The sequence below is a fragment of the Coenobita brevimanus genome, chromosome 17, assembly GCF_032717465.1.
Source record: "Coenobita brevimanus isolate Jiangsu-jjx chromosome 17, ASM3271746v2, whole genome shotgun sequence".
In the NCBI taxonomy this organism is placed as follows: domain Eukaryota; kingdom Metazoa; phylum Arthropoda; class Malacostraca; order Decapoda; family Coenobitidae; genus Coenobita; species Coenobita brevimanus.
Window position 1 is genome coordinate 96,319 of NC_136970.1, and position 15,180 is coordinate 111,498.

The window sequence follows — 15,180 nt, forward strand, 5'->3', positions numbered from 1 at the left end:
AGGAATGGGGGTGATGTGAGGTGCAGGGAAGTTTAGGAATGGGGATGGTGTGAGGTGGAGGGAAGTATAGGAATGGGGGTGGTGTGAGGTGGAGGGAAGTATAGGAATGGGGGTGGTGTGAGGTGGAGGGAAGTATAGGAATGGGGGTAGTGTGAGGTGGAGGGAAGTATAGGAATGGGGGTGATGTGAGGTGGAGGGAATTATAGGAATGGGGGTGGTGTGAGGTGGAGTGAAGGTAGCTTAATGTCAGAGGAGAAGGTGATATGAGGATACTTCATTTTTTATCAGCCTTTTGTAGATTAACCCATACAATCCCGCTGTCAGCATGGTGCCAACGGTACAAAACATCTCGAGTAATCCCAGTGACGTGATGGTGCCAACAGCATAATTCGAGCGCTGTAGTGCGTTTCTGCTTCAGTCTAGCTAATTTTTTGCTAAGCAGTAGCTTAATGTATTGGCAACATTGTGCACAAGCACTTGTAGCACTGAGTTTGGTTCTGCATGGCTGAGTAACATCAGTGTGCCACTGTCCGTCACAGCGTTAGAATGTCGCCTCATTGAGCTGAAGGAGGTGGTTGACACTGTCACATGGACCCTCTGTCCCTTCATTTTGTGATTCTATAGAAGAGGAAGACCTGGATGACTCTTCTGGGGAGGAATATGAGCCAGTGGAGAAGGATATTGAGAATGGGGATTCCCTCATTCTCCTCCCCCATTCTCTCTCATCCCGCCCAGCTGGGAGGGAAAACATAGCTCATGGCTTGGGAAACTGGGCTAGAAACACGATGGACGGCCATCCTGCACTTATTTCTCCTATAAGCAGTACCTTTTTTTTTTTCTTTCCTTGATTTATATGTCTTTTTGGATTGTTTTATGCAATAAATATTTTTTCCATTTTTGGTCCAGGATTGGGTGGGTATAAAATTGCAAAAATGCCTGGGATGGTACAAGTTAAGGCTTCTTGCTATAAATATGGAGAGATGGCTTGTATGGTGGGATTTTTGAGTTAGTGGATTGCCATGCCTTATACACCATAGCTAGTTTTTCTTTTTTTTCATGCTTGGTAGCCTGCAAGATTGTTCCCTCCAAAAGAGAGAGAGAAAATTAAGATCCATTCATTTTGAGATGCATGGACACATAACATTTAAAAGATTGGAGGTCATAAGCAGAAGGAAATGCTGACAGAAGAAGACAGCTCCAAAGTTGACTTGTATACATGAAGGACTGAGAGTATTAAGTAACTTTTGGACTGAAGAGTTTGACAGAAAAAGTGAGAGTTTGCTGACCAAGGGTGGGATTTTTAAAAGTGTTTACCAGCGATTCCCAATTGTAGCTCAGATTTGTTACTGCAGGAAGGGTAAGGAGTAGAATTTTGTCATGTTTTTCATTCCATCTAAAAGAAAAGAAAAAAAAAATAGAAAGAAAATTATTGTAAAAATTAAGGAGTATAATCTTTTCATATTCCCCATTCTTGCTGAGAAACAAAATAAGTTGCAAGAAGAGAATCATGGTAAAAAAATATTTGTTTTAACAGGATGGACAGAGAAAGAAGAACACAGACTTTTCACATGTCCAGTTCTCCCAGCAAAAACAAATGTAAGTTACTACAGGGAGCTGGTTATAAATATGTTCAAGATTTTTAATGATGATGATTCTAGACTTAACAGCCCAATCCCTGAGGCCCAGCAGTCCTTCTTCGTACCAGTCAACTCCACATATCACCACTTCTGCTCTAACACTTACTGTCCACATTGAATATATGGTAGAGGTATCTCATACAGGACTGGTGTATTGGTATTAGCGGTAATGTTTTACGGCATGTCATTGCTTGGGCATTAGCACCCACCGTCCATGTTGAATACATGCTAGGGTTGTCTCATGAAGGACTGGTGTATGGGTATTAGCAAGAGTTTTTTATGACATGTTGGCGGGTCTAATGATAGGTCAGTGAAGTCTGCTTTAACAAAATTTTAATCCTTTAAGCTGTTTTGTACCCGAGGTGGGATTAGAACCTGCATCCCATGGAACAGCTGACAGTCTCTTTGTGGACTCAGTCACCAGCAAAAGGTAACCAAAAGGGATTCATTATATCAGCCGGCAAAAATCCAGTGGGTGAATTGAAGCGCATTTTCAAGAAGGAAGAAAAGTTGTTCGTGGTTTTATCTGTGAGGTAGAGCCAAGATTTTGAAGAGCTGGGTGGTGTGCACATGAGAGTGTGGCCCATTTTTGGTAGACCATGTGGAGAGAATGGGGAATGAGAGACTGACTGGAAGAATTTATGAGAGATGGAAGAGTAGAGGAGGAGGGGAAGACCACAGATGAGATTGCGAGATATATGAGAGAGGGAACACTGAGTTGTAAGGAGGGCAGCCAAATGGCAGCGGACAGAACAGCATGGAAGTGATTTGTTTGTGTCCACCCCGTGTAGGATTAAGGTGTATGGCAATAGATAGATAGACTGATTTTATCCTATGTTAAGGTGGGAAAGAGGTCAGAAAGTGGATGATAATGTTAGTACCAGAAATATTTGTACTGATTTCTCTTTTCCACAGAACTGGAAACGTCGTGCCAAGCGTCTAGCAGCAAAGGGCAACCAGAAGGGCTCCATTATCTCTACAGGAAAGAATCCCAAGGGTGGAGGCACTAGGAGCAACATAATAAACAAGGGCGGAGTGCGTAGTGGTGCAGGTGGGGTGCAGAGGAACACACCACAACCACCACCACCACCAACACATCCACCACACCATAAACAGCCTTCCACACCAAAGTAAGTTGTTACGCAGATTTCGTTTGGTTCATTCGTTCGCTTATAAAACGGTTTCAACATGTGTGCATGCATTGGTCATGGTCACCTATTGGCAGCTGTCCACACTGCTTGATCTCTAGCAGTCTCTCTTTTCAGTCCCTTATCCCTGAGTTCACAGATTTGTAATCTGTTGTGCCACTAGTCCTTCAGTTTTTTAACTCATCTGACAACCCCAGTTCTGTTATTTTCGTTTGATCCTAATCTGTCTGACTGAGCAGATCCATTGACCACAGGTAAGCAGCTGCTTCTGTGGGGCAGTCTTACAGGTACAGAACAGTATATATACTGTGAAGAGTATGTACGATGGTGCGAAGGCTGCAGTGCGTGTGGATGGTGAACTAAGTGAATTTTTCTCTTTGAAGGTTGGGTTGAAACAGGGGTGTGTCATGTCTCCATGGTTGTTCAATCTGTACATGGATGGGGTAATAAAAGAGGTACAAGGTAGGGTAGTGGATGTTGGAGTGGCCCCGGTGAGAGAGGATAGTGTTTGGAAACTCCCTGTATTGTTGTTTGTAGATGATACTGTGTTGTTGAGTGAAGACAAAGGGGAGCTGCAAGGCTTGGTGGATGAGTTTGGGAGAGTGTGTAAGAAGCGGAATCTAAAGGTGAATGTAGGGAAAAGTAAAGTGATGGTCTTTGAGAGGGGTGAAGTCAGTGAATGTACAGCGAGGTTGGATGGTGAGGAATTGGAAAATGTGAGTACGTTGAAGTACTTGGGTAGTGTGATGAGTAAGGGTGGAGGTTTGGAGGGTGAGGTGCTTGAAAGGGTACAGCAGGGAAGAAAGGTTGCTGGTTCCCTGAAAGCAGTGATAAGAAACAGGGAAGTGAGCATGGAAGTGAAAAAGTTACTACATGACAGTATTGTGATACCAACTCTAACATATGGAAGTGAAGCTTGGACGTTGTTGGAAGGACACCAGTCAAGAGTGAGAGCAGTGAAAATGAGTTATTTAAGAGGAGCCTGTGGAGTCACATGGAGAGACAGGCTGACGAATGAGGATATAAAGGAGCGTTGTGGTGTGGATGTGGATGTGATAGGAAGCGTTATGAGGAACACACTGAGGTGGTTTGGCCATGTGGAGAGAATGGAGGGTGAAAGACTGACGAAGAGAGTGTATGTGAGTGAGGTGGAGGGGGGAAGAGGGAGGGGGAGGCTGAGGATGAGATGGAGGGATGGGGTGGAGAGATATATGAGAGAGGGGGGTGTGAGTTGGGAGCAGGGCAGTGAAATGGCAGGGGACAGGGCGACTTGGAAGCGATTTGTTTGTGGCCACCCCAAACGGGATTGAGGCGTCTGGCAATAGATAGACAGACAGACATTAAACTGTAGTGACTGGCAACACTCACACAGACCCAGTCTAACCGAGGCCACCTCAATCTAACCCAGTCAGAGCTTCCTCGTGTCACCTCTTAAAAAAACGTGCCAAGACTTTTACCCCCTGGGTGGTGTGGAAATGAAGTCAAATTTACAATATGTACAATATAATGTAAAAGAAAATAACCAAAATGTATCCTAAAATACCATAAATGAGAGAGAGAGAGAGGCATCGTGTGTATGGAAAACGTGGCAACACTGTACAGAGCTTCGTGCCCCACCCTAGCCACCAGTTTAGATTTGTCATACCATAGTGTGGCAGTGGGAGCAGGAAATGAGTAAATGATGCAGGGTAGATACTAATAACAGGCGGCTCCACTGTTCAGCTATACAAATGTCCTTCAACTCCCTCCCTACCTCCCCAAAAGAAGTTGGTGGACAGCAGGAAAAGGGCAGCCTCTGCCTGCAGTCCACTGGGTTACTACCTATTTAAAAAAAAAAAAAGAGAGAAAAAAAAGGGGGTGGGGCATAAAACACTCTCTATTGTATTTTGTTTTTCTCTTGGAGGGAACTGTTACTGCGGGCTCATGGCCTTTGGTTCCTTCTTCCTTGCATAAAAAAACAAAAAACAAAACAACCCGAGCATATCGCGGGTTTGGGAAACATAGCAACACTGTATAGAGGTTTGCGCCACACCCTAGCCGCCAGTTTAGAGTCGTACCACCATAGCCACCTGAGCCATCCCTGCAGCACATAAGGTACTGGCACGTGTGCATCTGACTGAGTGCTATTTACTGGTCTGCCTGTATATCTCAATGCTACAACCAAACAGTTTTATCCAAATGTCATTTGTGAAAGCATAGCAAAGATATGTGGCATAAAAATCTCCGTTGAGCCCATAAGTGCAGTTGTTTTATCTTGTTTTGTGTGTTCCGGTTACAGCCAAATGTTTTTATTTGGCAGTCATAAAAGTGTAAGGTATGTGACCTGTTGTTGCTGTTGTTCTTGTTACCCAATTTCTGTCTTATATATGAACTTGTTGGGCTGCAGGCTTATGTTGTCCTTCCCCTGCAGTCCACCATCCGGAAGTACTTAAAGGAACAGATGTATAAGCAGGCGCTTGAGCCGGCTGGCTATATCAGTGCCTCCACACGAAGATGTCCCTCCTCAGTACTAGATTAGTTAGAAATAATCTGTAATTACAATATGATTGTAAATTTTTACATTTATGCCATCTACAGTAGTCATTTTATTTACCTAGAGGAAGGGTGAATGAATTTTTAAAAGCATCTCTGGCAGTTGTATTCACGAGTCATTGTGGAAGTGTAGTTGTTGTGCGGCCTAATTGGGTTGACTGGTGAGGTGACAAAATCGCCGACTGGATGTGGCTGACTGTCTTTTCCACCTTGCAGGCGTCCAGTCGAGTGGTGGAAGAGAGATGGGGCCACAGGGATCGGGAGGGGCCGAGCAGCACCAGTTAAGGTCTCTCAGCCACAGCCAGTCAGATGGTTCAGTCACATGATCGGTCAGCCAAACCGCACTGTCAAATGGGGGAGAGGAGACGGAGCAGTTGGGAAAGGCAGAGCAGCACCAGTTAACATCCCCCGGTCGCTACCAGTTAATGTCTCTGTGTCACAACCGGTTAAGGTGTCGCAGTCACAGCCGATCAAGATGCCACAGTCACAGACTATTATGATGTCGCAGCCAATTAAGATGTCACAGTCACATCCTGTTAAGATTTCACAATCACAGCCAGCTAAGATGTCACAGTCACAACCAGCTAAGATGTCACAGTCGCAGCCGGTTAAGATGTCACAGTCACAATCGGCTAAGATGTCACAGTCACAGCCAGTTAAGATGTCACAGTCACAACCAGCTAAGATGTCACAGTCACAGCCAATTAAGATGTCACAGACACATCGGATTAAATTCTCACAGTCACAGTCAGTTAAGATATCGCAGTCACAACCATTTCAGATGCCACAGACACATCTGACTAAATTCTCACAGTCACCAGTTCAGATGTCACAGTCTCAACCAGTTAAATTTTCTCAGCCACAACCAGTCATCAAGCTTGTTCGGGCAGTCACTCACCCTCCCGGTCAAGTGAAAAACACTGTCACGCAAGACAAAACTCCAATCCACGCACCCAGTCAGCCGAAACACACAGTCACTCAAGATGAAACTCATTTGCACACCCATCATCTGCCCAGGAGCCACACTGCCAAAGTTTCCCTATCAGAATCAGAGAAGTCTACTTTATTCACCATCAAAAGTAGAATGAAGGCTGAGAAACCACCTGAGGTTAGGGCGGTGATAAGGGACGTGGGTAATGCAGTTACAGTTAAGACCAGGCTGCTTGAAACAGGAAACTCTAAATGCACAGTAAGTGGGGAAACTATACTGCTTGAAACTGGAAACTCAAAACATACAGCAAGTGAGTTGGATAGGCTCGTTGAAGCGGGGATTTTGAAACATACTGTAAGTGAGGAAAATAAACTGCTTGGAACTAATATTTTCAGACATCCAAGGAGTGAGGAAAATGGACCAGTTGAAACTGTGATTTTGAAACATCCAGTGGGTGAAGAAAATAGGCTGGTTCAAATGGATTTGAAACATCCAGAGGGTAAAGAAACTAGACTACTTGAAACTAGGAGTTTGAAGCAACTAGTCAGTAAAACTCAGAACTTGAATTGTGCGGTCAGTGCTAAAAACAGATTGATAGAAACTAGGAATTTGAAACATCTAGTTGTTGAAACAAAGAAACTTGAGAGTGGAATTACAGTATGCCGAGTAGGTGAAGAAAGCATGTTTCAGAGGCCTACAGATTCAGGCACTGTTAAAACTAAGCCCATACTTGGAATAGTGAAACAGTTACTTAAGGAAGGTGAGAAGAGAATAGAGGACACAAAGAAAAAAGTAGAAGGTACAGAAAACAAAGCAGGAGTTCCGGAGAAGAAAACAGATATAGAGAAGAGATTAGAAGATGCAGAGAAGAAAGTAGCAGTTGCAGGGAAGAAAGAAGATGCAAAGGGGAAAGTAGAAGGCACAGAAGTAAAGTCTACACAGTCATATGGAGTGAAAAATGAGCAGCAAAAGATGGAGAAAGACAGAAAACTCAGTTGCCCTGCTAGCGGTTTAGAAAAATACCCAGCTAGAAAAAGAGTAAAGAGAGAGGTCAGTGCTAAACAGGAGGAAACAACAGAAACAGAAAAAACAGAGAAACAGCCAGCTAGAAAAAGAGTAAAGAGAGAGGTGAATGCCAAACAGGAGGAAACAACAGAAACAGAAAAAACAGAGAAACAGCCAGCTAGGAGAAGAGTCAAGAGAGAGATGGCTGAGAGACAGGAGGAAAAAAGAGGGAGAGAAAAAGAACAGAGTGAGAAAAGAGAAGTAGTCTTCAGGAAGGAAAATAAGGAGAGTAAAACTATGGATGAAACATCATATAAGAGAAAAGAGGTGACCAAAATTATAAATGATGTATTCAGAACTGGAAAAGAGGAGATTAGAGATGTCAGTGAAAAGTCCAGAAAGAAAAAAGAGGAAATGAAAGATATGAATAAGTTGTCCAAAGTACAAAAAGAGGAGAAACGAAGTAGTCATGGAATGTCAAGAAAGAAAAAAGAGGATGCTGCTAAAAGTTCAAATGAAATATTGAAAGTGGGTCTAAAGGAGGGCAAAGGCATCCAGGAAATCTCAAAACTGAAGAAAAGGGACAAGAAGAAAATTGAAAAAAAGCCAGAAACGAACGAGGAGAAGCAAGTTGAAAAAGGACCAGGGAAAAAAGAGGAGAAGAGATGTGAAAAAAAAACTGAGAAAAAAGGGAGGAGAGGTGAAAAGAAGCATGCAAAAAACAGCAAATGTGTCCCACTTCCGAGTGTGTTTGTAAAGGTCATGCGTCAGCTGTCAAAGAGTCAGGGAAGGGCTGCACACATGGGTCTCTCATTGGCCTTGCTAGCATATACTCAAGGCCAGACTCTGAAGAATGTGTCGGAGAGTTACTGCATCTGGCGGGAGCGTTTGTCGAGGTGCATTCTGGTGCTCTACAAATCCCTGGTCGAAGGACAGATCAAGCCAATAGGTAAAATGGCAATTCCTTCAAACAGGGAGAAGATCTTTGAGTGGCTACTGAGACTGAGAAAGCTGGGAAGACCTCCGGTACCTGGGGATGTCCACTATGTCACCCGCTACCTGGGAGGAATCACAACCCCCAGTGATATATCCAAGTTCCTAGTGGAGTTTGGGGACAGGAAGACGACACTGGAGAGCAGATTGCGTCCAGGGGAGGAGCAGAGGTGGCTGAGGCAAGTGGAGGCTGAGCTGCCCCAGAATTTCTTAACCCTAGACCAGGCAGATCGAATCATAGCAATGGCTGAGGTTATTGTGGGTCCAGAACAGGCAGACAGGGAGGTTGTCATTTTACGAGGCCACATCAATGCATATAGTTTGGTTCAGTGTGGGGCTGGGGCTTGGCAGGCAATATTGGCTGTGTCTGCGTCTGGTAGGTTCCTCCCTCCGCTTATGATCCAGCATGGGTTTGATACCCCCTCCTGGACTCCACCACCAGGCATGGGGATCCGAATAGCAGCCACTACAGATGGCCACCTGGACCCCTTGGTATTCCTGAGCTGGGTTCGGCTTTTGGATAGGGAGATAAAGGACCTTCCTCGGCCAGTTGCAGTCTTCCTCCATGCCCACCCGGCCATGGCCTCCCTAGCAGCTACAAGCTTCGCCACCTCCCAACAGCTCATTCTCATGTCTCACCGCCCGGTTCCACTCAACCCCACTGACCCATTCCTACACTTGATGGCTCCCCTTGTACACCATTTCCACACTGCCTTAGTTCAGGATCCGACTTGTCCACCTCCACTGCACCTCTTGACAGCCTGGAAAGCCCTTGCCCAGACTCCAAATTTAGCTCAGGAGGCTTTTAGACGGGCTGGCCTCGTCCCTGCTGATGTTCGTGCTGTCAGGAAGTATATGCGAGCCCCCACACTCCCTCCCTTCCCTTCTTGCCCAGCCCCACACCTCGTGCTTCGCACAGACCCTGTGTATTTCACCATTGGGAATTTCTCCTCTTCCTCCGAGACCTCAGACCACAATCCTTGCCATTTATTACAGGATTTTTCATACCCTTCGTCCTTCCTCACAATCCCCACCTATCCACAGAATCATCCCTCATTCAAGAATCCTTTGCAGAATCCTCCTTCATCTCCCCAGGATGCCAAGGCTTCTGTCTCTGAATTATCTGCCTCTCAAAGGACTGCCTCTCCCGTGAACTTCAGCCTTATTTCAGACTTCTCCCCACCACATCCGGATGCCTGGCTTGACCAGGAGGAGGACCCCTTAGGAGTTTCTGAGGAGTCTCCCCAGGGGGAAATTAACAACCAGTTCACCCCAAATATTATCCATAGATACATGGATAACCAGGACAATGGATTTCAGTACGGGATGCCTGGTATCAAAAAAGAGGAGGATTGTGTGTTAGGATTTAGTGAAATCGAAAATGAGATGGAACTGCAGATTAAGAGAGATGAGGATGAGTTCAAGTTCATTGAGAACCAGAGTGGAGTGGATTTAACTGAGATCAAGAGAGATGAGGATGAATTTGGGGATGACAACACGGATTACATCGTTGGTGAAAGACTGAACTCGAGTATGGAAGAATATGTCACAGATGACAAAACTAACTCTGATTCAGGACAGTTATTTGTAGGCAGTGACACAGATTCCGTTACTGGTGGGAAAACAGACTCGGGTCGGGGACTGTTTGTTGCTTGGAATGTTGGTGAAAAGACAAACACGAATACTAGATATTGTGTTGGTGGGCAGAAGACAAACTCAAGTATAGGACAGTTTCATGGTGGTAAAAGGAAAGACTCAGGTATAGGGCAGTCTGGGAATCAGGGTCAGAATGAGGGTGAAAAGTTGAAGATCAAAAGTGAGGAGAATAATGAATCTGAGTGGCAGTTCACTGAGATCAATGTCAAGACTGAACCCCAGGGATGGACTACCTTGAACTCTGACCAGATAAACCAGGGTATGCTTGACTTCTTGGGGCAAAATGAGGCTGCGAATGAAACTATATTGGGCCAGCCTGCCCCTGCTGACATCACCAGCATGCAGCAGTTGAGCACTGACACTCAGTTCACTTTGCAGGCCATCAAAACAGAGCCGTATGATTTTGAGACAACCTTGAATCTTCACCTGTCCGAGTCCGAAGAGACGGAAAGTTGTTGTTCTGAGGAGAAGGAAGGGAGTTGTGTTACAAGGCTTGGTACTTCTGTGAAAAATGAGAAGCACCTTGACTTGAACATGCTTAGAGCAGAATTGAGTAGGTTATATGACACACCGAGATCAGATGGAAACAACTTGTCTTATATTCCTAGCTGTGGTGTAAATTGTTTGTCTGACTCTCCTAGGTTATCCACAAATGACTTGTCAGTAAAAAAGTCATCAGATGCACATATATTATCTGTAAATGACTTGTCTGTAAATAGCCTTTCTGACACAGCTGTAAATAGCTTGTCAGAGCCATCACAGTCTAAGAATCCAGCCAGCATACGATTGGAGCTTACAAACTTGGCAAGTAGTTTACCTGAAGCTTGTGAATTTTACATAGATGAGGGAGGAGAAAGTAGATCAGTCGAGGCTAGTGAATTGAATTTAACTGACCGGGAAGGAAGCAGATTTGTCAAGGCCAGTGAACTGAATTTAACTGAGGAAGGAGAAAGCACATCAGTTGTAGAGTCTTCAAATTTACGAGAACCTGTACCTCTCGGTCGACCAGTCTTCAGTAACTATCATACTATAAATTTCAGTAAAGTTGTAGAATCAGCGGCATCGTCATTATCATCATCATCAGATAAGACGAAGAAACAGCTGTTCTACCCACCCCCATTCTCCGCATGGAAACCCAGTGTGGCTGACAAGTTATATCGATCAGAGAAAATGGAGGGAAATTCAAACCACCAAAACAGACTAGATCCAAACAGACCCATCAGAATTATTATAGGGTCAAAGGCAGCGTCTTCGAGTTCCAAACTAGTAATTCAAGGCTCTAGCTCTGAAAAGTCAAGTCAGAACTCAACCAAAGTCAAATCCCCAACTGATGACAGACAGAAAGTACAAAGGGAAAGTATGCAAGAATGTGATTGGAATATTTTTGCTTCTAAATACAAAGCAGGTTTAGAAAAAGATAGAGAATTAAACTCAGACATTCATATATCTAAGCAAACAGATCAAGAATTCGGTGTTCATACTTGTAAGCAAACAGAGAAGGATCAAGAATTTAGCTCAAGTGTTCCTACAGCTAAGCAAAGAGGAAGGTTAGAATTAGACTTGAACAATTCCCGTGCCTCTCCAACACCAGAAAATTTGGATCCAGAGCCTTTTCGTGGCCTAGAAAAACCATTAGGCATTGAATTGCAAAATCATGAGCCACAGAATCCTTCCATGACCTTACGTGAACCTCATTTGCCATTAGAATTCCACAGCTATTACAAATCAAGTTCCTTTTCTTCTTTCCAGCAAAAACCAGCTGAGATTCATGACTTTACGAATGAAGGTGGTTTTTGTGGTTTCCAAAACCCCAGCTCCCTAAACCAAGACTCCCTGAAACCATTGACTTACCATCCTTCACAGAGTCAAGAATCTTTTACTGGATCTCAAAACCCAGGAAAGTATGACACACAGATTCCATCGACAGGCAGTCTCTCACAAAGCCCAGATTCATGTAGAAGCTTACAAAACCAAGAAAGGTACAAATTCTCACAAAAAACACAAACTAGCAACCTTTCACAAAGCATGGAATCTCATAATAGGTCACAAACCCAGGAAAGATCACTAAGCCATTTCATGCAATGTCCAAAATCCTTAACTTGCTCGCAGAACCAGGAAGGATACCCAAGCTTACAAAAACCCTTTTCTAGTCACCTCTCACAAAGTCCTGTTGCTTTCCATAGCTCTCAGAGTCCACCAGGTCTCTATGATTCCCCTCAGTGTCCACCACCTTCCCGCAGTTACACACAGAGCTTAGAAAAGTGCCATGAATCGCTGAATCAAGCAAGTTCCCACACCTCACGAACTTCACAAGACCTGTTTCACGAACCACAAAGCCCTCAAGGTTATCATGAAGCTCAGGATCCATCCCTGTTTCATGGTTCACCACAGAATCCTCGCACATTTCACAGTTCTTCACACAATCCACAAACTGCGCATTTGTCCCAGTATTCATCAACCAGGAAGAAATTGAGAAGAGACCCCATAGACACTCCTTACTTTGCGCCAAGACGATCGGTTCCAGAATGGCCAGTAATATACATAGCTGGCGATCACACTTTGACTGAGGAAAATGTGGAGTGTTTATAAATGTGAGTGCTTGGTGGTCTAGTGTATTAAAGTATTCAAGGTAGTTATTTTGTTAATTGTGGGTGCATGGTGGTTGAGTGAGTTAAGTGTTCCATAGCCAGTGACATTAGTATGGAAGAGGAAAATATTATGTTTGTAAATATGAAAACCTGGCGGTCTAGTCGATCAAGATGCTTCATGTAATATTTGTGAATATGGAAGCCTGGTAATCAACTGGGTTTAGGTTCTGTACATAGTGTCTGTGAATATGGAAGTGTGGTCATCAGGTGGGTTAAGGTGCTCCACATAATTATATTGTTTGCGAATATGGAAGCCTGGTGGTTTAGTGAGTTAAGATGTCCCATACCCTTTGATCTTTGTTTGATGGAGAAAATTGTAGGCTTTTTAAGTATGGAAGTGGGGGAACGTGTTTGTACAGTGGTTAGTACGCCCCAGTTGGCATGAGAGCCATGGATGGATTTGAGTCCAAAGAAGTGACTGGAGGTTTTCCATCATGTAATACCACCGAAAGATTGTTTTTTTTTTTCTAAATACAGAACATGAACAGAGCAAGGAAAAGCCAGTTAAATACAGAAAAAAAATTCCATCTATACCCTTAAATGAGTGACAGCTTGCATACATTCAGTGTCCAGGAGGCTTCCTTCAACTGTTATCTCTTTGCTGCATTGATGCACTGTGTATCTCTCATATCACAGCTTCATTGGTCACTGTTTTTTGTCTCATTAACTCTCCTTCTCTTACTGGCTCCCTTCAGTCTGTCTCTTCACCCCACTGTTGCATCTTTATCTTCTTTTCCATCACTGCTTAAATAGACACTGCCCTTCTGAACTATCTGCTTACATCCCTTCTCTGTTATGGCAGGTGCCAATCAGTACTCCCAGTCCTTCACGTATGCATGTATAGGTCAGTTCTGGAACTGTCTTCCTCTGTCTGGATTTCTTCCTGCCCATGACCTCCAGTCTTTTAACTCGTGGATTGCGCAATTGCCTTTTTTTCATCCTACCCCATGGTGTGCAGAAAATTAAAAAAAAAAGTTTTTGTTTATTATAAACTTGAATGAGGATGTGTGACACTCGCACAAGTGAAGAGTGCTGTGAAGCGGTTGAAAAAAGGGAAAGCAGCTGGGGTTGATGAGGTGTATGCAGAGATGCTTAAGTGTAGCAGAGAGAGTGGAATGAAGTGCTTGTTGGAGATATGTAAGAAGGCATGGATGAGTAAAATTGTGCCTGCAGAGTGGAAAAAGGCTGTAATTGTACCCCTGTACAAAAATAAAGGCGAGCGAAGTGAGTGCAAGAATTATCTTGGCATAAGTAGTTGAGTGTGGTAGGGAAGGTATATGGAAGAATTCTTATAGAGAAAGAGTGATATCAGAAGTCTTAGTGACTGATGAACAGGGTGGGTTTAAGAGTGGCAGAGGATGTGTGGATCAAATATTTACAGAGAAACAGATAGTAGAGAAGGCTTGTGAGAAGGACCATAAGGTGTTTATGACATTCATGGATCTGGAAAAAGCATATGACAAAGTGGACAGAGAAGGACTGTGGAAAGTTTTGCGCATGTACGGTGTAGATGGTAAGCTGCTAGGTGCCGTCAAGAGTTTTTATGATGGTAGTGAAGCATGTGTAAGGGTTAATGGGTATCTAAGAGAATGGTTCATGATTGGTGTGGGCGTGTGACAAGGTTGTGTGATGTCCCTAAGGTTGTTAAATATATACTGTATATGGATGGGGTGATGAGAGAAGTAAGAACACGAGTAATGGTGAGAGGGGTGGCATTGGTAATAGAATGGTGATGGATGGAATATCTCAAATTTGTTGTATGATGATGATGCAGTACTGCTTGCAAGTACCGGACAAGAACTTGGTAGGCTAGTGCAGAGTTTTGCTAATGTGTGTGAGCATCATGCCTTGAGAGTAAATGTAGAAAAGGGTAAAGTGATGGTTATTGAGAGATAAGGTGACTCCCAGTGTGATGTTACAGTGAATGGAGAGAGACTGGAATTGGTGAGAGAATTCAAATACCTGGGTACAGTGATAGAAAAGAGAGGAAAATGTGCAAAAGACGTTGAAAGTAGAGTAACACAAGGAAGAAAAGTATCTGGTGCAATGAAGGCCTTGATAAGAAACAGAGTGTTGCAGCTGCACGAGGCTTACATGAAAGAGTGTTAGTGCCAACTTTAACATATGGATGTGAGACTATGGTGTGGCATGAAAATGAAAAGAGTAAGAGCAGTGGAGATAGGACTGCTGAGGAATGTATGTGGAGTACAGAGGGTGGATAGGATACAAAATAATGTGATTTGTGAAAAATGTGGAGTGAGGAAGTCGGTGGATACCAGAATCGAAGAGAGTGTACTGAGATGGTATGGTCATATGGAGAGAATGGATAACAATAGAGTGATGAAAAAGGCATATCTGAGTGAATTTGAAGGAGGGAGGAGGCAAGGTAGGCCAAGGAGAAGGTGGAGAGATATGGTGGATGAGTGTGTGAGGAAGAGAGGTTTGGAACTCGGTAAGGCTAGGGAACTGACAGGAGATTAAGCTGGCTGGATGAATGTTGTGAGATGTGCATGATCAGGGATTGGCACCCCTTTTTGACAAGGCAGCGTCCGGATTGACTTTATCGGATACATTTATGTGAAGCTACAGAACGTGGTGAATGTTTTTGACGTATCCGATAGAACCAGGAT

The 15,180-nt window shown here is 43.9% G+C and overlaps 1 protein-coding gene across 3 annotated transcripts in view; it reads left to right on the forward strand.

Moving 5' to 3' along the window:
• Positions 1-15,180, forward strand: part of LOC145391250 (HMG box-containing protein 4) — a 186,101-nt gene that overhangs the window by 14,114 nt on the left and 156,807 nt on the right. For all 3 annotated transcript variants that reach the window (XR_013895795.1, XM_080265921.1, XM_080265922.1), the window contains one exon: positions 2,553-2,767. Coding sequence is in view for 2 of the 3 variants with exons in the window: in XM_080265921.1 (XP_080122047.1) it covers positions 2,553-2,767 (215 nt within the window). In the remaining variant the exon portion in view is untranslated. The remainder of the gene's footprint in view (positions 1-2,552; positions 2,768-15,180) is intronic.